At 52.5% G+C, this 21,024-nt stretch overlaps 1 protein-coding gene across 1 annotated transcript; it reads right to left on the bottom strand.

Annotated features, from left to right (window-relative positions):
• Positions 1-13,664: 13,664 nt before the first annotated feature.
• LOC119958597 (nascent polypeptide-associated complex subunit alpha, muscle-specific form-like) lies at positions 13,665-18,632 on the bottom strand (the record flags this gene model as incomplete). The annotated part of the gene is made up of 3 exons (XM_038787076.1): positions 13,665-14,738; positions 16,262-16,353; positions 18,398-18,632. Coding segments are annotated over 3 exons (1,242 nt in total), but the record flags the coding sequence as incomplete, so codon positions are not given.
• Positions 18,633-21,024: the final 2,392 nt, after the last annotated feature.

Below are 21,024 nucleotides of genomic sequence, written 5' to 3'. Positions count from 1 at the left end.
GTAGCAGCTTGCTCGAAGCCACGTGCTGGGGTGTGAGGCTGCTGATCTACCCTGTCTAACTCTCCAGATGTCTGTCTGTGGAGTGGAAAGAGGCCGGGTGTGAGTGCCTCGTCCCTTTTATAGTGTTTACGTCATGCCCCCTTGTGGTGATGTCACCTCAGAGTGTCCTGACTGCCTATTGGTTGCGCCCTATTCTGAGTGTTCATTGGTTGCATGTTTGCATATCATGACACCCGATACTCGGAGGTTACGGGCCTTGTCGAGAAGCAGTTAGATGTAGCTATTGAGCGAAGGGGATCAAAGGGGATGGAGGAGGGGATGTGGGAGAGGCAGGATCAGGTTATGGAGTTGGATGAGCAGCCATGATTGTACTGAATGACGGCGCAGACTCGAAGGGCTGAATGGCCTCCCCTCCCCTCCCGCTCCTATTTTCTATGTTCCTTCAGCAGCAACTCCAGTGAGAATGGGATCATTGGGCCTGGTGGATTTTATTTCCTCGCCGGTGGCTGAATAGACCAATCGGTGAGGGGCAGGCCACTGACACTACTGCCTCACCAGGTGTCGTTGTGGGGGGGGTTCTCTTTTCGTGTTGGTGCCCATTGCTGAGCACGCCAGAGGCACTGGTCGCCACGGGGGCACACGCCGGTCCACAGGTGACGTCGCCATTTTCCTTGGCCGGTGCCTCCCCAGGTTCGAGAATCCAAATTTCGCCCCGGCTCGAGGCGGAGCCTTCGGCCTCCGACTGCTCTTCTGCCGCCAACCACCTTGCCCAACAAGAAGATCCTGCCGTGGCATTCCTCCCCCATCCCGGGCCCGTCCACGGATGCGGAGGGGGGGGGGGGGGGTCCAGAAGCTGTTGGAGAAGGGGGGGTCTGTTATTAAAGATGAATCGCAAAGTACTTGGAATTGCGTGGTAAAATAGGACTGAGTCAGCACGGCTTCATCAAGGGATTGGATTGGATAAGATTTGTTTATTGTCACGTGTACCGAGGTACAGTGAAAAGTATTTTTCTGCGAGCAGCTCAACAGATCATTAAGTACATGGGAAGAAAAGGGAATAAAAGAAAATACATAATAGGGCAACACAAGGTACACAATGTAACTACATAGACACCGGCATCGGGTGAAGCAGACAGGGTGTAGTGTTAATGAGGTCAGTCCATAAGAGGGTCATTTAGGAGTCTGGTAACAGAGGGTAAGAAGCTGTTTTTGAGTCTGTTCGTGCGTGTTCTCAGACTTCTGTATCTCCTGCCCGATGGAAGAAGTTGGAAGAGTGAGTAAGCCGGGTGGGAGGGGGTCTTTGATTATGCTGCCCGCTTTCCCCAGGCAGCGGGAGGTGTAGATGGAGTCCATGGATGGGAGGCGGGTTCATGTGCTGGACTGGGCTGTGTTCACGACTCTCTGAAGTTTCTTGCGGTCCTGGGCCGAGCAGTTGCCATACCCAGGCTGTGATGCAGCCCGATAGGATGCTTTCTATGGGGCATCTGTAAAAGTTGGGAAGGGTTAATGCGGACATGTCGAATTTCCTTCGTTTCCTGAGGAAGTATAGGCGCTGTTGTGCTTTCTTGGTGGGAGCGTCGACGTGAGTGGACCAGGACAGGTTGTTGGTGATGTGCACCCCTAGGGAGGGGGTCTTCGACCGGCCCCTGGAGGTCGGCCGAGCGCACAGGGCGCTGATGGGAGGCCGCAGGCGGGCAGGTCGCCGAGGGCGACGGTGGTGCGGTTACACTGCCTCTTCGACAAGGAGAAGATTCCTCGGTGGGTGAGGCAGCCGGGAGAGGAATGAGCTGCTGGTGTACCCGGACCCGGGCGCTGAGGCGGCAAAGCGGAAGGCCGGGTTTAATCGGTTCAAGGCTGCCCTCTTTAAGAAGGGGGTACGGTTTGGAATGCTGTACCCGGCCCGCCTCTGGCAATCGAGAGTATTATTTTGGTACGCCAGAGCAGGCGATGGGGTTTGTCAGGGAAAATGGACTGGGAGGAGAAGGAGGACGCTGAACTTTGCAGGAGATGTGAGAAGGGTTCTTTATGTCGCCCTCATAAAACCTTTTTACCCTCTGAAATTTTCTGCTGGGTTCGGTGGTGGGTGTTTGGGGAACATCGGGGGGGAGTACAAGGGGGGGTGGGGGTAGGGGAAGCAGGGATGGGGGAGGAGGTTTAGAGGCCTTGGGCGGGGCCTGCCAGGCGAGCTGGGCGGGCTAGTTAACGGGATGGGGTGGGGAGGGGCGGATTAGGAGGTGGGTGCAGGTGAGGGGGAATGGGGCCGTCGTGTTGTTTGGGAGAGAGGGGTAGTTGACCCTGGAGTATTCGCCGATGGTTGGTGGGGGTGGGGGGGGGGGGGGAGTTTATTTCAAATCGGGCCCACAGGGAGGAGGTGGAACGGGCAGTAATGGCAAGGCTGGTGGAAGGGATTCTGAGGGTGGACAGGAGGCATTCGGAAGCCCCCCCCCCCCGGGGGCGGGATTGTTGAGGGAGAGGCGGAGGCTCCAGATGGATCGGTGACCACTGGAGGAATTCTGGAAGGGGGTGGCGGGGACGGTGTCGAGGGTGGTGGGATCCAGGGTCAAGCCAGGCTGGGGACTTGCGATATTTGGGGTAGCAGCGGAGCCGGGAGTGCAGGAGGCGAAAGAGGCCGATGTTTTGGCCTTTGCGTCCCTAGTAGCCCGGCGGAGGATCTTGCTGCAGTGGAAAGATGCGAGTTCTCCGAGTGTGGAGACCTGGATCAATGACATGGCGGGATTCATTAAGTTGGAGAGGGTCAAGTTCGCCCTGAGGGGGTCGGTACAAGGGTTCTTTAGGAGGTGGCAGACTTTCCTCGACTTTCTGGCTCAACGATAAGGTACTAGGTCAGCAGCAGCAGCAACCCGGGGGGAGGGGGGGAAAGGGGGGGGGGGGTTTAGGGGATAGTGTTTAAGTTAATTTGCTTATTGTTAAGTTATTCTGTTGTTTATTGGGGTGGGGGGGTTGTTTATATGCGTTGTTACGGGTGCTGGGGGGTGTTTATTATTATTATTATTGTTTTGTTGATATATATTTTTCAACAAATTCCAACAAAAATTATTTTTTTAAAAAGTGAATGCCCATTGGTCGTGTCCTATCTTACTGATCTATTGGTTGAGTGTCTATGTGTCGTGTCTCTGGTGCTCCCTCTAGTGTCTAGCTACTCTACGTGTATTTACATTTACCCCTTGTGTATCTACAGTGATGCATATCACCACAGTGTGGATCGCACTGTCTGATATCGTTGTTGAATGTAGGCGCTAAATTGTTGGAGAAGGCATTGGGTTCGCGAATTGTGGGCTGTGTCCCGGGCAGGGGTGGTGATAGGTGAGGACCAAACGGGGTTGGTGAAAGGGAGGCAATTGCCGGCGAATGTGAGGAGTGTCATGTGAGAGAACTTTTAAGAAACGGGTGTTTATCAGATAGCTATAGCGGGTATACCTTTGAGAAATGGGTGTCAGGGCAGCTCGGTGGTGCAGCCGGTTAGCACTGCTGCCTCACAGCGCCGAGGTCCCAGGTTCCATCCTGTCTCTGGGTCACTGTCCGCGTGGAGTTTGCACATTCTCCCCGTGTTCGCGTGGGTTTCGCCCCCACAACCCAAAAGATGTGCAGGCTAGATGGATTGGCCAGGCTAAATTAAAATGAAATTCGCTTTGTTGTCACGAGTAGGCTTCAATGAAGAGGCCACATTCCGGCGCCTGTTCGGGGAGGCTGGTACGGGAATTGAACCATGCCACTGGCCTGCCTCGGTCTGCTTTCAAAGCCAGCAATTTAGCCCTGTGCTAAACCAGCCCCTTAATTGGAAAAAATGAATTGGATATTCTAAATTTAAAAAAAAAGAAATGGTTATTTATCAAATAGCTGCAGTGATGTCAGAGTGTGGGTGGAGCTGGGCTGTTTGTCTGTTTTTACTTTGGCTTTGAGCAGGCAGCTGCAGGGGGTCTTTAGTTTCATTTTGCAGATTGGAAGCTGCACCCAGCAAAACTAGGTGTCGTTCTGTTCTCTTTCTGCATGACAGGAATGTCTTCAAATCACTTGCTAATTTAAAAGTGCTAACTGCTCTCAGTAGAGAATTTAAACCTGATGTCTGTGTTGAAGAGGGTATTTGTCTTATGGATGTTGATAGGAAAGATTAAGGGTTACTTATAGAGTACTGTATTGGTGTTGATAGTTGTTAAGATGTTTACTGGGGGTTTATAAAGTGTTAACTGGTTCTATAAATAAACATTGCTTACTGCTCTATCACACCTGTAGAGTGGGCCGTGTGCTCCCCATACCACAATCTGTGGGTCAGGTGAACTCCATGATACACTTTGGGCTTCTCTAAACCCTGGCCCGTAATAGGAGGCTGCTTAACGTGATTCTGATGCCTCAGGTGGAGGTGGCGATGGACACGGAGAAGGCTTTCGGCCGAGTGGAGTGGGAGGACCTATGGGAGATGCTGGGGTGGTTCGGGTTCGGGCAGGGGTTTGTGGACTGGGTCCCGTTGCTGTATAGGGGGTAGATAGCGAGAGTGCGGATGAATGTGGGATATTTCGGCTGTACTGTGGGACGAGGCAGGGGTAGACTTTCCTCCTTGCATTTTGCCCTGGCGATAGAGCCATTGGCAATGGCACTTAGAGCGTCGAGGGGTTTGTCATGTGAGAGTATCTTGAAGAAATGGATGTTTAAGCAATGTACCTTTAAGAAATGGAGCAGCTCATATTACTGAAGTAATGTCAGAGGGGGGGAGCTGAGCTGAGATCACTTCTGCTTTTAGTTTCAGTTTGAGAGAGAGCAGCTGAAAAGTGCCTGGCTGGTTTGCTGTGAGCTGTTTGAAAGGAGAAAGCCACTTTGAGAGAGAGCAGCTGAAAAGTGCCTGGCTGGTTTGCTGTGAGCTGTTTTGAAAGGAGAAAGCCAGTTTTGAGAAAAAGAGCTTGGGTGTGTCGGTGTTTGCAGTGAGCTGGATCTGCTGTGATCTCTGCCATGAAAGAATATCTCTGAATCATTTGGGTGATTTAAACTCATAATAGTAATGTCTTTAACCTGATGGGTTTCTGTTTAAAGGTGTTAAGTCTTTTGGAGGTTTGAAGGAACATTTTGAGGAATTATGTAGTGTTATATTATTTTAAGTAAGGGGTCTTAAGGGATCCAATGTTTATTTAAAAAGGTTAAGTTGAATTCATGGAATAAACATTGTTTTGTGTTTAAAAACCCACGTGTCCATAATTGTAGTACCACAGCTGGAGAACAAGCTGTGTGCTTCAAAAGCAACAATCCATTAAAGGGAGAGGTTGGTTGAACTCCACGATACATTTTGGGGTTCTGAAAACGGCTCTCCCATACAGGTTGCAGAGGGATTGTGCGCGGGGGGAGGAGGGGCATCGAACACTGGGTTTCGCTGTACCCGGACAGCCTGCTCTTAATAATAATAATCGCTTATTGTCACAAGTCGGTTTCAATGAAGTTACTGTGGAAAGCCCCTCGTCGCCACAGTCCGGCGCCTGTTCGGGGAGGCCGGTACGGGAATTGAACCCATGCTGCTGGCCTTGTTCTGCATTGCAAGCCAGCTCTTTAGCCCACTGTGCTCTTATATATTTTGGACCCATTGGGTGCATTATGGGGATTTCGGAGGACTTTGGCCGGTTCTCGGGTACAAGCTGAACATGGGAAAGAGCGAGGTGTTCCCGATTGAGACCAGAGGCCAGAATAGGACGTTAGGGGAGCTGCCATTCAAGGTGGTTGGCGTGAGCTTTAGATACCTGGGCATTCAGGTAACATGGGGTTGGGCACAGTTGTATAAGTTAGATTTTGCCCGGTTGGTGGAGCAGATGAAGGGGGATTTTAAGAGGTGCGATGTGCGTCCCCTGTCGTTGGCGGGACAGGTGAACACAGTGAAGATTTAAAAAAAAATTATATATAAATTTAGAATACCCAATTCATTTTTTTTTCCAATTAAGGGGCAATTTAGCATGGCCAATGTTGTGTTATATATTCTGGGATAACACCGGCTGCAACTCAATGCAGCTTTGATATACTCCAGACTTTGAAGTAAGTTCAATGCGATTTATTGAACCATTAGCACAGTTCTCCATGAGTTCGACTCTCCTGCTAATCTTGCTATAGTAACTCAGTCTAACCAGTCTGCTCTAAGCCACGTGGTGGGTGTGATGCTTCTGATCTGCCCCTGTCCTACTCTCTCAGTGTCGCCTGTGGAAAGAGACAGAGCATGTGTGCCCTGTCCTTATATATGGGTTGTGAGGGCAGCACGGTGGCACAGTGGTTAGCATTGCTGCCTACGGCGCTGAGGACCCGGGTTCGAATCCCGGCCCTGGGTCACTGTCCGTGTGGAGTTTGCACATTCTCCCCGTGTCTGCGTGGGTTTCGCCCCCACAACCCAAAGATGTGCAGGTTAGGTGAATTGGCCATGCTAAATTGCCCCTTAATTGGAAAAAATAATTGGATACTCTAAATTTTAAAAAAAAAAATATATGGGTTGTGTAATGCCCCCTTGTGGTAGTGTCACCTCTGAGTGTCTTGACTGCCCATTGGTTGTGTCCTATTCTATGTGTTCTTTGGTGTATGTCTGCATGTCATGGCGTCTCTGGTGCTCCCTCTAGTGTTTACTTAGTGTATTTACATTAACCCCTTGTGTATTTACAGTGATGCATATCACCACAGCCATTCCACCTAGCCTGCACATATTTGGGTTGTGGGGGCGACACCCACGCAAACACGGGGAGAATGTGCAAACGTAAGAACATAAGAACTAGGAGCAGGAGTCGGCCATCTGGCCCCTCGAGCCTGCTCCGCCATTCAATGAGATCATGGCTGATCTTTTGTGGACTCAGCTCCACTTTCCGGCCCGAACACCATAACCCTTAATCCCTTTTTTCTTTAAAAAACTATCTATCTTTACCTTAAAAACATTTAATGAAGGAGCCTCAACTGCTTCACTGGGCAAGGAATTCCATAGATTCACAACCCTTTGGGTGAAGACGTTCCTCCTAAACTCAGTCCTAAATCTACTTCACCTTATTTTGAGGCTATGCCCCCTAGTTCTGCTTTCACCCGCCAGTGGAAACAACCTGCCCGCATCTATCCTATCTATTCCCTTCATAATTTGATATGTTTCTATAAGATCCCCCCTCATCCTTCTAAATTCCAACGAGTACAGTCCCAGTCTAATCAACCTCTCCTCGTAATCCAACCCCTTCAGCTCTGGGATTAACCTCGTGAATCTCCTCTGCACACCCTCCAGTGCCAGTACGTCCTTTCTCAAGTAAGGAGACCAAAACTGAACACAATACTCCAGGTGTGGCCTCACTAACACCCTATACAATTGCAGCATAACCTCCCTAGTCTTAAACTTCATCCCTCTAGCAATGAAGGACAAAATTCCATTTGCCTTCTTAATCACCTGTTGCACCTATAAACCAACTTTCTGTGACTCATGCACTAGCACACCCAGGTCTCTCTGCACAGCAGCATGCTTTAATATTTTATTGTTTAAATAATAATCCGTTTGCTGTTATTCCTACCAAAATGGATAACCTCACATTTGTCAACATTGTATTTCATTTGCCAGACCCTAGCCCATTGACTTAACCTATCCAAATCCCTCTGCAGACTTCCAGTATCATCTGCACTTTTCGCTTTACCACTCATCTTAGTGTCATCTGCAAACCTGGACACATTGCCCTTGGTCCCCAACTCTAAATCATCTATGTAGATTGTGAACAATTGTGGGCCCAACACGGATCCCTGAGGGACACAACTAGTTACTGATCGCCAACCAGAGAAGCACCCATTAATCCCCACTCTTTGCTTTCTATTAATTAACCAATCCTCTATCCATGCTACTACTTTACCCGTAATGCCATGCATCTTTATCTTATGCAGCAGCCTTTTGTGTGGCACCTTGTCAAAAGCTTTCTGGAAATCCAGATATGCCACATCCATTGGCTCCCCGTTATCTACTGCACTGATAATGTCCTCAAAAAATTCCACTAAATTAGTTAGGCACGACCTGCCCTTTATGAACCCATGCTGCGTTTGCCCAATGGGACAATTTCTATCCAGATGCCTCGCTATTTGTTCCTTGATGATAGATTCCAGCATCTTCCCTACTACAGACGTTAAGCTCACTGGCCTATAATTTCCTGCTCTCTGCCTACCTCCTTTTTTAAACAGTGGTGTCACGTTTGCTAATTTCCAATCCACCGGGACCACCCCAGAGTCTAGTGAATTTTGGTAAATCATCACTAGTGCATCTGCAATTTCCCTAGCCATCTCTTTTAGCACTCTGCGATGCATTCCATCAGGGCCAGGAGACTTGTCTACCTTTAGCCCCATTAGTTTGCCCATCACTACCTCCTTAGTGATAACAATCCTCTCAAGGTCATCACCTGTCATAGCCTCATTTCTATCAGTCACTGGCATGTTATTTGTGTCTTCCACTGTGAAGACCGACCCAAAAAACCTGTTCAGTTCCTCAGCCATTTCCTCATCTCCCATTATTAAAACTCCCTTCTCATCCTCTAAAGGACCAATATTAACCTTAACCACTCTTTTTTGCTTTATATATTTGTAAAAACTTTTACTGTCTGTTTTTATATTCTGAGCAAGTTTACTCTCATACTCTATCTTACTCTTCTTTATAGCTTTTTTTAGTAGCTTTCTGTTGCCCCTTAAATATTTCCCAGTCCTCTAGTCTCCCACCAATCTTTGCCACTTTGTATGCTCTTTCCTTCAATTTGATACTCTCCCTTATTTCCTTAGATATCCACGGTCGATTTTCCCTCTTTCTACCGTCCTTCCTTTTTGTTGGTATAAACCTTTGCTGAGCACTGTGAAAAATCGCTTGGAAGGTTCTCCACTGTTCCTCAACTGTACCACCATAAAGTCTTTGCTCCCAGTCTACCTTAGCTAGTTCTTCTCTCATCCCATTGTAATCTCCTTTGTTTAAACACAAAACACTAGTATTTGATTTTACCTTCTCACCCTCCATCTGTATTTTAAATTCCACCATATTGTGATCGCTCCTTCCGAGAGGATCCCTAACTATTGAATCAATCATGAATCAATCCTGTTTCATTACACAGGATAAGATCTAGGACCGCTTGTTCCCTCATAGGGTCCATTACACACTGTTCTAGGAAATTATCGCGGATACATTCTATAAACTCCTCCTCAAGGTTGCCTTGACCGACCTGGTTAAACCAATCGACATGTAGATTAAAATCCCCCATGATAACTGCTGTACCATTTCTACATGCATCAGTTATCTCTTTGTTTATTGCCTGCCCCACCATAATGTTACTATTTGGTGGCCGATAGACTACTCCTATCAGTGACTTTTTCGCCTTACTTTTCCTGATTTCCACCCAAATGGATTCAACCTTATCCTCCATAGCACCAATATCATCCCTAACTATTGCCCGGATGTCATCCTTAAATAACAGAGCTACACCACCTCCCTTACCATCCACTCTGTCCTTCCGAATAGTTTGATACCCTCGGATATTTAACTCCCAGTCGTGACCATCCTTTAACCATGTTTCAGTAATGGCCACTAAATCATAGTCATTCATGATGATTTGCGCCGTCAACTCATTTACTTTATTGCGAATACTACGAGCATTCAGGTAAAGTACACTTATGTTGGTTTTTTTACCTCTGTTTTGAATCTTAACATCTCCAGTTTTACTCCTTTTAGTATTACTGGGCCTATTCACTGAGCTCCCCTCAGTCACTGTACCTTGTACTGTCGCCCTTTTTGATTTTTGACTATGTCTTCTCTGTCTTGCACTTTCCCCCTTACTTCCTTTTGCTTCTGTCCCTGTTTTACTACCTTCCAACTTCCTGCATCGGTTCCCATCCCCCTGCCACATTAGTTTAAACCCTCCCCACGCAAACTCCACACGCACAGTGGCAGACAGTGAAGGTCTGACGGTGCTGCCCAGGTTCCGGCTTGTATCTCAGAACTGCCCGATCTTTGTCCTGAAGTCATTTGTTAAGAAGGTTAATGCACTGATCCCTGGGTTTATTTGGATGGGGAAGACCCATGGGGGGTGGGGGGGGGGGGGGGGGGGGGGGGGGCTGGCATTGCCAAACATAATGAATTCCTACTGGCCGGCAAACATTGCCATCGTCAGGGTATGGGTACATTGAACGTAGAACAGCACAGGCCCTTCAGCCCCCGATGTTGTGCCGACAAGTGGGGGAGGGGTCGGTATGGGTCAGAAGGAGGCAGCTTCTTGAAGGAGGATGGGCTTGAGGGCATTGTTGACGGCGCCTCTGCCGTTCCCGCCGGGCAGATACTCCAGTGGTGGTGCCGGTCTTGAGGGTGTGGGGGCTGTGGAGGCAGCATTTGAGGACTGAAGGGTGCCTCAGTGTGGGCACCAATCTGTGATAATTATAGATTTGCACTGGGGCGGGGGGGGGGGCTGCTGGACGCGAGGTTTCGGGGATGGGGGCAAGCAGGGATTGAGCGATCCGGGGCGCTGTTCGGAAGGGGCAGCTTTGCGAAATTAAGAGGACCTGGAGGAGGAATCTGGGGGTGGGGGTTGGTGGGAGGGTGGTTTTAGGCTGTTGCCGGCCCGGGATTTCGTGAGGGGGGAGGGGTGCCGTCCTTTCCTCGGTTGCCACCCCCGAGGTTGAAGCATAAGGTGCTGTCGAGGGAGGGGATAAGGCAGGAGAAGGTGTCCGAGGTCTGTAAGGAGCTGTTGATTGGGAGGGGGCCCTGGTGGGGGAGACTAAGTGGAAGTAGGAAGTGGAGCTGGGTGGGGGGTTGGAGGCCGGGGCGTGGGAGGAGGCTCTGCGGGGGGTGAAGGGTGGGGGGTGCTGAATGCGTCCTCATCGTGTTCATCCGGTTTAAAGTAATCCGCAGGGTGCATATAATGGTGGCCAGGATGAGCAGGTTCTTTGAGGGGCTGGGCAACAAGTGTGGGCAGTGCGTGGGGGGGGGGGGGGGGGCTGTGAATCATGTCCATATGTTCTGGGCCTGTCCGAAGCTGGAAGGATTCTAGCAGCGGTTTGCGGACATAGTGTCCGAGGTGTTAATGTCATGTGAGTGTACCTTTAAGAAATGGGTGTTTATAAATGGGTGTGTATATAAATATCTGTAGTGAGAGCACCTTTAAGAAATTAAAGTTTATTACTGCAGTGACGTCAGAGTGTGGGTGGAGCTGGCTGTCTGCCAGCTTTTTACTTTCGTTTTAGACTGTTTGCTGCACGGTGTGTTTTAGTTCCGTTTTCAGAGCTGGATAGCTGCAGTCCCAGCCAGAAGGTGCCTGAATCTCTCTGTCTGTAATCTAAAGACTGTAAATCGACCCTGGTGATTTAAAACTAATAACAGTCGTCACTGTAACCTGATGTGCTTCTGGTAAAAGGTGGATGTTAAAAGGAGAGCTTAAAGGATTACTTAGTGTTGTAGTCTTTGGGGGTTGTATTTGAATCGATGGTTGCTAAGATATTCACTGTATGTTTTAAAAAGGTTAACTTGAGTTCATAGAATAAACATTGTTTTGCTTTAAAAAATACTTTTCCGTTTCTGCTGTACCTGTAGAGTGGGCCGTGTGCTCCCCATACCACAATCTAGTAAAAGCTGTGGGTTAGGTCAACTCCATGATACACTTTGGGCTTCTCTAAACCCTGGCCCATAACACTACATGTTTTAAAATAAATTTAGAGTACCCAATTCTTTTTTTTCCCCAATTAAGGGGCAAATTAGCGTTGCCAATTCGCTGCCCGAGTGTGTGGAGGATGCTGGGAGAGTGAGTCAATTTAAGGAAGAGTTGGACAGATTTTAAATTGGCAAAAAATCTAAAGGGGGGAGGGGCGGGGTTAGGCTATTTTCTGTTAAGGGTAGGAGGGACCTGTTAGCGGTGGAAATGCTGTATGTACTGTAGCCACCTGGGTTAGCCACTTCCGCACACAAAATGGAAGAACGCAAAGATTGCAGGGTAAAATGGACATTGGCAAAGAAACCAGCAGTCTGCAGAATCCCCTGGATTCTCGCTGCCACAGAAACCCGACAGAATTGTAACTAACAAGCTGCCCATATTAATGAAGCGATTCACGGTGATTCCCAGGCACAATGGACACAACAGTTAAACATTCTATGGAAGTCCAGACATTCCGGCGCCAGCGGAGTCTAAGACAAAGGGGCACCAATAAGGTGTAAGGAACCGCCCGGTGATCGAGGAACGGCCCCGTTTTTGGGGAAATTCAAATCAATCGATTGGGAAGAGACGCAGGTTTATAGAGGGTCCGCCCAGAAGGGTGCGAAGCCCCTGGGACCTGTAAAAGTCAGGTCCCAGGACTGATTCGCTCGCTTGACCAGCCGGCCCTCCCAGCAGAACATCTTAGCAGCTCTCGAAGAACCTTGAGAAGGAGAGGCCTGGTCAGCAGCCGCCATCAAGTAAGTGTCATACAACGCACGCTACGAGAGTAGACACTCCTGACCCCTTTAGTCCACACCGACTGGAAGCCTGCGGATCCAGGACAAAGCAAGAGGCCATTGTTCCCTGATCCGGCAGTTCCCTTATTCCAGATAAGTATTGGCCTGGTAGTGGTAGGAATAGCCTAGTCTTGTAGTCTTATATGCATAATTAGTAGATAACTATACTATAATAAACGTGTCTTGTTTGAACTTACTAACTGGTGTATTGAGTTATTGGTTTGAACTTGAAACTTGTGGCGGTATCTGAACGATACCTGGCGACTCCAGAGCTAAGGAACTAAACAGAGCCAAATTGAGTGTAAAGCACACTCACCCAGAACGAGCAACAGTACAAAGTTTATATTTGGATTTATTTTCTTTGCTGTTGTTGTTATTGTTATTATTATAAAATTACAAATACCACAATAAAATGTTAAAAAAAAAAGATGTGGCGACCCCTTCTCTCTTCAGTGAGATTCAAGAAGCCCAACCTGGGACATGAAAGGCACACTGGGGAAACGGATACGTCGGCAATATGTTTTATTTACATTTTCAACACAATCATTATTTTTCATTTCTGTAATAAAAAAAAGGAAAACCCCTCAGTACACTTGGCAGCTGGGTTCAAGGAAGCCTCAGACCATCTCTCCCTCTTTATGGAGAGTTGCTTATGGCTGTCTAAAATCGGTCAGAGTGTATTAAGAGAGGAGAGACCCCCTGCTACTCCTGAAGGCGGGAATGGCTCCGTTATGCAGCCTCAGTAATAAATACGGAGGGGGACACTGCACCCCCACCCCCGCCACCCTTAACCACCCGGTTTGCCGGGGAGAATTTCCCAGACTCGAGGCCAGATTATTGGCAGTCGGGACTTTTCTTTCTCGCGTCTCGCCCGTGTCTCGGTAAGGGCAGTGCGCGCCATCGGAAGGTTTGGTGGCTCGTTGGGACAAGCACTTCCAGTCTTGCGCTCCCTGCCGTTAAGCTTCAACTCGTTCCAAAACACTGTACCCCTACCCCACCTATCTGCCCACTCCCCCCCCCCCCCCCCCCCCCCCGCTCGCAGCCAGTCCCATTCGTCTATCGTGGGGGTTCGCGTCCCATCTCTGCTGCCATTCAGTGGGACCCTCGTTTTTTTGCAAAGTAGACTCTGTAGACTGTTTCGGCGGCGCAATTTTGCTGCGATGTCGGCCGCCTGCCAGGAATTGACACCCCCCCCCCCCCCCCCCCCCCGCCCCGGCTCCCGCCTGGTGTTCAGACACGGTGAGGTCAATCCAGAGCGTAGTTCTGGGGTAGGGTACGTAACTGGCCGAAGCAATGGTGCCCCGTTCTGCGCCGCCTGCCCGGGTCGATGGGCCTCCCGGCCAGAAATTAAGGTAATGCCGTTGACGGGTTTCAAAAGCCGCCGTCACTGGTGATCGTTGGGTGTCGTGTGCGTTGGTGACCGCGTCCTCCAGCCCCCGGCCCTCCCCGTTGGCCAAACTGGCCTGATGACGGAGGTCTTGCGAGCCCGCGGCTCTGAGGGTCCAATGTTCTTTCGGGGCTGCGGGTCGAGCCGGGCGGTGGGCACGTCGGGGGCCGCTGGTTTGCCAGAGCAGTCCATGGGGGAAGAGGGGGCAGGGGGCGGCGAGAGGATGGCGGCGGCGGCGTTTGGAGGCTTCGGTGCGGGCGACGCGAGGGGGAGGTTCGGGGTAGAGCTCTCAGGCGGGCCCGTGCTGCCCGCAGCGGGGCGGGTGATCGTAGCCCCCTTGGCACCGCCGGCCGCCGCTCCCGCGGAACCTTCCTGCAGCTGCTGCCCCCCCACCACCTTCCGCGGGCGTCCCCGCTTCCTCTTGGAGGCCTGCTTCTCCCCCGGCGGGCTGGCGGGCCGCTTGTGAGGGGCGGCGGCGGAGCTCTTCGGCGGGTGGCAGCTGGTGGTCCTGTCGGCCTTGGGACCGCATGTTCGCTCCTCGATCTTGGGCGGCGGGCGGCCTCCTCCCTCCTGCCCTGGGAGCCAAACCGAGCCGGGGAGGATGACCGTAACCTTCTTGAGCAGGGGGAGGGGCCCGGCGGCCACAAGCCCGGCGCTGTTGGATCCCGGTGGCATAGCGAGGGGCACCGGGGTGCACATCCTGACGGGCACGGCAGGCTGGGCAACGCAGGACGCTGTCGAGATGGCCAGCAGCTTCTTTACCTGGGTCTTGGGCCAGATGGGTGGGTAGCGGTTTATCACACTGTCCACGTCCGCCGCGGTCGTCTGCTTCACTCGCTTTGGTCCCGGCCGATCTTCCTTCCCGCTCGGGGAGTTTGGCTTCGCCCCTTTGGGCCCCTCCGTCTGTTTGGGCTGAAACAAAAGAGGACGTTTATACCTTTTCACCTCCCCGGCCAACAAATCAACGTCACAGAGCTACAGATTCCTCACCAAAAGGTGAAATGCTCCCACAGTGCGGCACTCCCTCAGTACTGACCCTCCCACAGTGCGGAGCTCCCTCAGTACTGACCCTCCCACAGTGCGGCGCTCCCTCAGTACTGACCCTCCCACAGTGCGGAGCTCCCTCAGTACTGACCCTCCAACAGTGCGGTGCTCCCTCAGTACTGACCCTCCCACAGTGTGGCGCTCCCTCAGTACTGACCCTCCAACAGTGCGGAGCTCCCTCAGTACTGACCCTCCCACAGTGCGGTGCTCCCTCAGTACTGACCCTCCCACAGTGCGGCACTCCCTCAGTACTGACCCTCCCACAGTGCGGCGCTCCCTCAGTACTGACCCTCTGACAGTGCGGCGCTCCCTCAGTACTGACCCTCCAACAGTGCGGTGCTCCCTCAGTACTGACCCTCCCACAGTGCGGCGCTCCCTCAGTACTGACCCTCCAACAGTGCGGAGCTCCTACAGTACTGACCCTCCCACAGTGCGGCGCTCCCTCAGCACTGACCCTCTGACAGTGCGGCGCTCCCTCAGTACTGACCCTCCGACAGTGCGGCACTCCCTCAGTACTGACCCTCTGACAGTGCGGCACTCCCTCAGTACTGACCCTCTGACAGTGCGGCGCTCCCTCAGTACTGACCCTCCAACAGTGCGGTGCTCCCTCAGCACTGACCCTCCCACAGTGCGGCACTCCCTCAGTACTGACCCTCTGACAGTGCGGCGCTCCCTCAGTACTGACCCTCCCACAGTGCGGCGCTCCCTCAGTACTGACCCTCCCACAGTGCGGCACTCCCTCAGTACTGACCCTCCCACAGTGCGGCGCTCCCTCAGTACTGACCCTCCGACAGTGCAGCACTCCCTCAGCACTGACCCCCTGACAGTGCGGCGCTCCCTCAGTACTGACCCTCCCACAGTGCGGCGTTCCCTCAGTACTGACCCTCCCACAGTGCGGCGCTCCCTCAGTACTGACCCTCTGACAGTGCGACACTCCCTCAGTACTGACCCTCCCACAGTGCGGCGCTCCCTCAGTACTGACCCTCTGACAGTGCGGCACTCCCTCAGTACTGACCCTCCCACAGTGCGGCACTCCCTCAGTACTGACCCTCTGACAGTGCAGCACTCCCTCACTAGTGACCCTCCCACAGTGCGGCGTTCCCTCAGTACATGCATTGGGAATGTCGGTCTTGATTAAGGGGATAGAATCTCTGGAGTAGGGACCTTAACCCCATGGCGTCCGACTGAAGAGAGACTGCGCAATTGGGACCGCCAAGCCCTAGGGGGGCGTGGAATCTGCCGGGTCTATGCATCGCTGGCTTCGAGGTGGCTGACACTTTCTTGCCGATGTGAAGCCTCTGGGCTCTCCCAAGCCACAGGCCAGCCAAGCTGCGGCCCCTGGGAGCGCCCACACCTGCCAGGAATGAGAGGCGAGAAATGGGCTCACTCACCTGCGGATCCTGCGTTTTCTCCTCGCTCTCTTGCCCTGCGTTCTTCGGCCTCTGCCGCAGCTTCGGGTCCTTCTGTGACTGCAGTATGTTTTCTGCAAGGTAACCAGACCCACGTGAGTTGAGAATTGCAAAAGGAAAAAGGAAGCTTCAGCGCGGACATTTATAATTTCCCCGTTCGCGGCAACGTCTCCGCCTCAGCTTCCGTCTCCACCCTCTCTATCTCTGGGACGGAACCGCTCCAAATCAGGCCCTTCGGCCCCTCCGCCCCGAGGTGGTGTTTCTGCGCCGCAGAAGCGTAAGAGCAGAAAGAGGCCACTCGGCCCATCGAGTCTGCTCCGCCACTCCATGGGATCACGACTGAGCTGATGTGATAATCCTCAATTCCCGCCTTATCCCCATAAACCTTTGTTAGGAATTTGGGAAATTAACGAGATTGGCAGTGAATTAGCACTGACAACAAAATAAAAGACAAAGGAACAAGATTAGCAGGCGCCTAGCGGAATAATACAGTGCAATTTGCCCAGTAATGAGATTAGCAGGCGTCCAGAGAGACAATGAAGTGCGGATCGCCACATCAGACACATTTGTTGACCAGAGATGAGTGGGGCAATTCAAATGATAATTTCTAAATTTGAGAGAGGGTCGGCAGAATCCACAGGGTGGAATATGCTGGCATCTTCATTGGGGAAGGGGGGGGGGGGGCTAGTTCTCCATCAAAAATTCAGACATGGGCGGCACAGTGGGTTAGCACTGCCTCCTCACGGTACCGAGGACCCCGGATCGATCCCGGCCCCGGGGGTCACTGTCCGTGTGGGGTTTGCACATTCTCCCCGTGTCTGCGTGGGTCTCACCCCCAGGGCCCAAAGACGTGCAGGGGAGGTGGATTGGCCACACTAAAATTAACTGGAAATTTCTTTAAAAACAATCGGACAGGTCAGTTCCATCTGTGATCTGAGCGACGATGCCTGTTTCAGCGAACATTTAGTGACACAGCAGGGCGCAGAGAGCATCCTCCGAAGGATGTCGTTTTGAGCCTTCGCTCGACCAGGAAGCGACATTTCCCAGACCTTCTCGCCTGAGCGGTATTGTGTGGTAACTATTATCTGGATTTGACCTAGAGAGGGTTACTAAAGTTGGATGTTGCTTGAGTTAGCAAGACATGCATTAAAGGTCAGGGAGTTCAGGTATATTTTGGGAAACAAAAAGGTAACGTCAGGTAAAACGATGGGTTCAGATATCAATCTTTTGTTTGTTTTTTTCTTTAACTTTAATGAATATTCTTTAGTAATTGTTGACACGATGACTGGTTCCTCGTTGGGTTAGATGTTGTTCCTCACATTGTTTCAAACAAAGATACACCACTAAGATCCAGCATTTCAGGCTATACTTTGGGGACTCTCGCAGATAACATCTTGATTCCCTCGCTGATTAGAAATCTGCGTCCCTTAGCCTCGAACGTACTGAACGGCCCGGCCTCTACAGCTCTCTGTGAAGAATTCCACAGATTCACAAGAGAGATTCGGGGGATTTGGTTCGATTGGTTAGCTGCTGGCCAATAGATTGGCCAGGGAAAATATTCTGCCTGGCAACAGACAGCGATTGACTTCTGCCAGGTGGTCTGTTTTCAGAAGACCCAGCAGGGAAAGCTCCTGGACTCTGAGAGGAGAGGCTGTGTGTTGCTCTCTCTCTCTCTCTCTCTTTCTCCCAAATGCTTCCTGCCTGCTGCTTCTGAGTCTGCAGAGAAGTCTCGAGACCCTGACGGGTCGACATTACGCACGGGAAGAAAGGACTTCATCCAACTGGAGGCCTCCACTGAAGGTATCTGACTGGGAGGCGTCCTCCTGAATCAGCCTTTTACTTTGTGTTTTTTACACCCCTCTTTCCTCTCTGTGTTTGTCTGTCTTGTGTGTGTGTGCGTGCCTGTGTGTCTATTTAATTATAGTTCTTGTTCTTTAATAAAAGTTAATTGTGTTTAAATTTACAAACCTCGTGACTGGAATAAACGGGCAGCCAAAGGTTTTGGGTATTTTTTAAATGAAGAGTTAATTTAAATTGTGTTGCGACTCCGGCTCCAATGGGGTGTTTGGCGGGGGGGAGGGGCAGGTTGAAGGGGACACCCGGCCTCCTGTTGCTCACCAGTCATCACCTCCTCCATCACCACGGCGGCGTTCTTAGTCCTGGGGCTGATGAGGTGCTCCTTGACCAGGAAACGGGCCAGGTCCACCACGGTGTCGAATTGCCGCATTAGCACCCGCTGGGCCCACTCGCAGATCAGGCTGATGGCGGCCGACATCAGCGCCTCGTCCTGGTGCGTCTTGTCCGCCTCCTTGGCTTCCAGCTGTCGAGACAGAGAAGCAGCAGACGTCCCATTTAGTTAGGAGCATTGTGATATTGGGGGGGGGGGCATTCGGCCCCTCGGTCCCGTTCCTCTCCCATTCGATTACGGCTGATCTGCGACCGATCACGGGTTATCTTGTCAGTCAATTTCAGCACAGCCAGATCCCGCAAACAGCAATGTCACAATAATCCAGGTCATCAGCTGCAATGATGCTAACACAAGGGAGAGATATTGGGTCCCAATACTCCACGAGGAACCACACTGCGTCCACCTCCCCCGAACCCAGACCCCAGCGCCACTGTTCACACACTGGCAGACCATGGGAGCTTAAACAACCACCGAAGGGAGCATTGGACCTTAGGTTAAACAAAGCAAGACGGCACAGACAACAGTGCGGTGCTCCCTCAGTACTGACCCTCCCACAGTGCGGCTCCCTCAGTACTGACCCTCCCTCAGTGCGGCGCTCCCTCAGTACTGACCCTCCCACAGTGCGGCTCCCTCAGTACTGACCCTCCCACAGTGCGGCTCCCTCATTACTGACCCTCCCACAGTGCGGCTCCCTCAGTACTGACCCTCCCACAGTGCGGCTCCCTCATTACTGACCCTCCCACAGTGCGGTGCTCCCTCAGTACTGACCCTCCCACAGTGCGGCTCCCTCAGTACTGACCCTCCCACAGTGCGGCTCCCTCATTACTGACCCTCCCACAGTGCGGTGCTCCCTCAGTACTGACCCTCCCACAGTGCGGCTCCCTCAGTACTGACCCTCCCACAGTGCAGCGCTCCCTCAGTACTGACCCTCCCACAGTGCGGCGCTCCCTCAGTACTGACCCTCCCACAGTGCGGCACTCCCTCAGTACTGACCCTCCCACAGTGCGGCTCCCTCATTACTGACCCTCCCACAGTGCGGTGCTCCCTCAGTACTGACCCTCCCACAGTGCGGCTCCCTCAGTACTGACCCTCCCACAGTGCGGCTCCCTCAGTACTGACCCTCCCACAGTGCGGTGCTCCCTCAGTACTGACCCTCCCACAGTGCGGCTCCCTCAGTACTGACCCTCCCACAGTGCAGCGCTCCCTCAGTACTGACCCTCCCACAGTGCGGCACTCCCTCAGTACTGACCCTCCCACAGTGCGGAGCTCCCTCAGTACTGACCCTCTGACAGTGCGGCGCTCCCTCAGTACTGACCCTCCCACAGTGCGGCGCTCCCTCAGTACTGACCCTCCCACAGTGCGGCGCTCCCTCAGTACTGACCCTCCCACAGTGCGGCACTCCCTCAGTACTGACACTCTGACAGTGCTTCGCTCCCTCAGTACTGATCCTCCCACAATGCGCCTCCCTCAGTACTGACCCTCTGACAGTGCGGAGCTCCCTCAGTACTGACCCTCCCACAGTGCGGCACTCCCTCAGTACTGACACTCTGACAGTGCTTCGCTCCCTCAGTACTGACCCTCTGACAGTGCGGCGCTCCCTCAGTACTGACCCTCCCACAGTGCGGCACTCCCTCAGTGCTGACTCTCTGACAGTGCGGCGCTCCCTCAGTACTGACCATCCGACAGTGCGGCGCTCCCTCAGTACTGACCATCCGACAGTGCGGCGCTCCCTCAGTACTGACCCTCCCACAGTGCGGTGCTCCCTCAGTACTGACCCTCCCACAGTGCGGCGCTCCCTCAGTACTGACCCTCCCACAGTGCGGCACTCCCTCAGTACTGACCCTCTGACAGTGCGGTGCTCCCTCAGTACTGACCCTCCCACAGTGCGGTGCTCCCTCAGTACTGACCCTCCCACAGTGTGGCGCTCCCTCAGTACTTACCCTCTGACAGTGCGGCACTCCCTCAGTACTGACCCTCCCACAGTGCGGCACTCCCTCAGTACTGACCCTCCCACAGTGCGGCGCTCCCTCAGTACTGACCCTCTGACAAGTGCGGCGCTCCCTCAGTACTGACCCTCTGACAGTGCGGCTCTCCCTCAGCACTGACCCTCTGACAGTGCGGCACTCCCTCAGTACTGACCCTCTGACAGTGCGGCACTCCCTCAGTACTGACCCTCCCACAGTGTGGCGCTCCCTCAGTACTGACCCTCTGACAGTGCGGCGCTCCCTCAGTACTGACCCTCTGACAGTGCGGCACTCCCTCAGTACTGACCCTCTGACAGTGCGGCGCTCCCTCAGTACTGACCCTCTGACAGTGCGGCACTCCCTCAGTACTGAGCCTCCCACAGTGCGGCTCTCCCTCAGTACTGACCCTCCCACAGTGCGGCACTCCCTCAGTGATGCCACTGGAAAAGTCGGACAGGATTTTCCACTAAAGGCTGGGGATGAACCTACGATTCTCTGAGAGGACGGGCAAGCAACATGCCTACCCCTGACGTTCCCGAACAACTCTCCCTAAATCCCCCCTGACGTTCCCGACCATCAGTCCCGAAATCCCC

Source organism: Scyliorhinus canicula, chromosome 30 (genome assembly GCF_902713615.1).
Source record: "Scyliorhinus canicula chromosome 30, sScyCan1.1, whole genome shotgun sequence".
Taxonomy (NCBI): Eukaryota; Metazoa; Chordata; class Chondrichthyes; order Carcharhiniformes; family Scyliorhinidae; genus Scyliorhinus; species Scyliorhinus canicula.
This window is presented reverse-complemented; position numbering and strand designations above follow the sequence as displayed.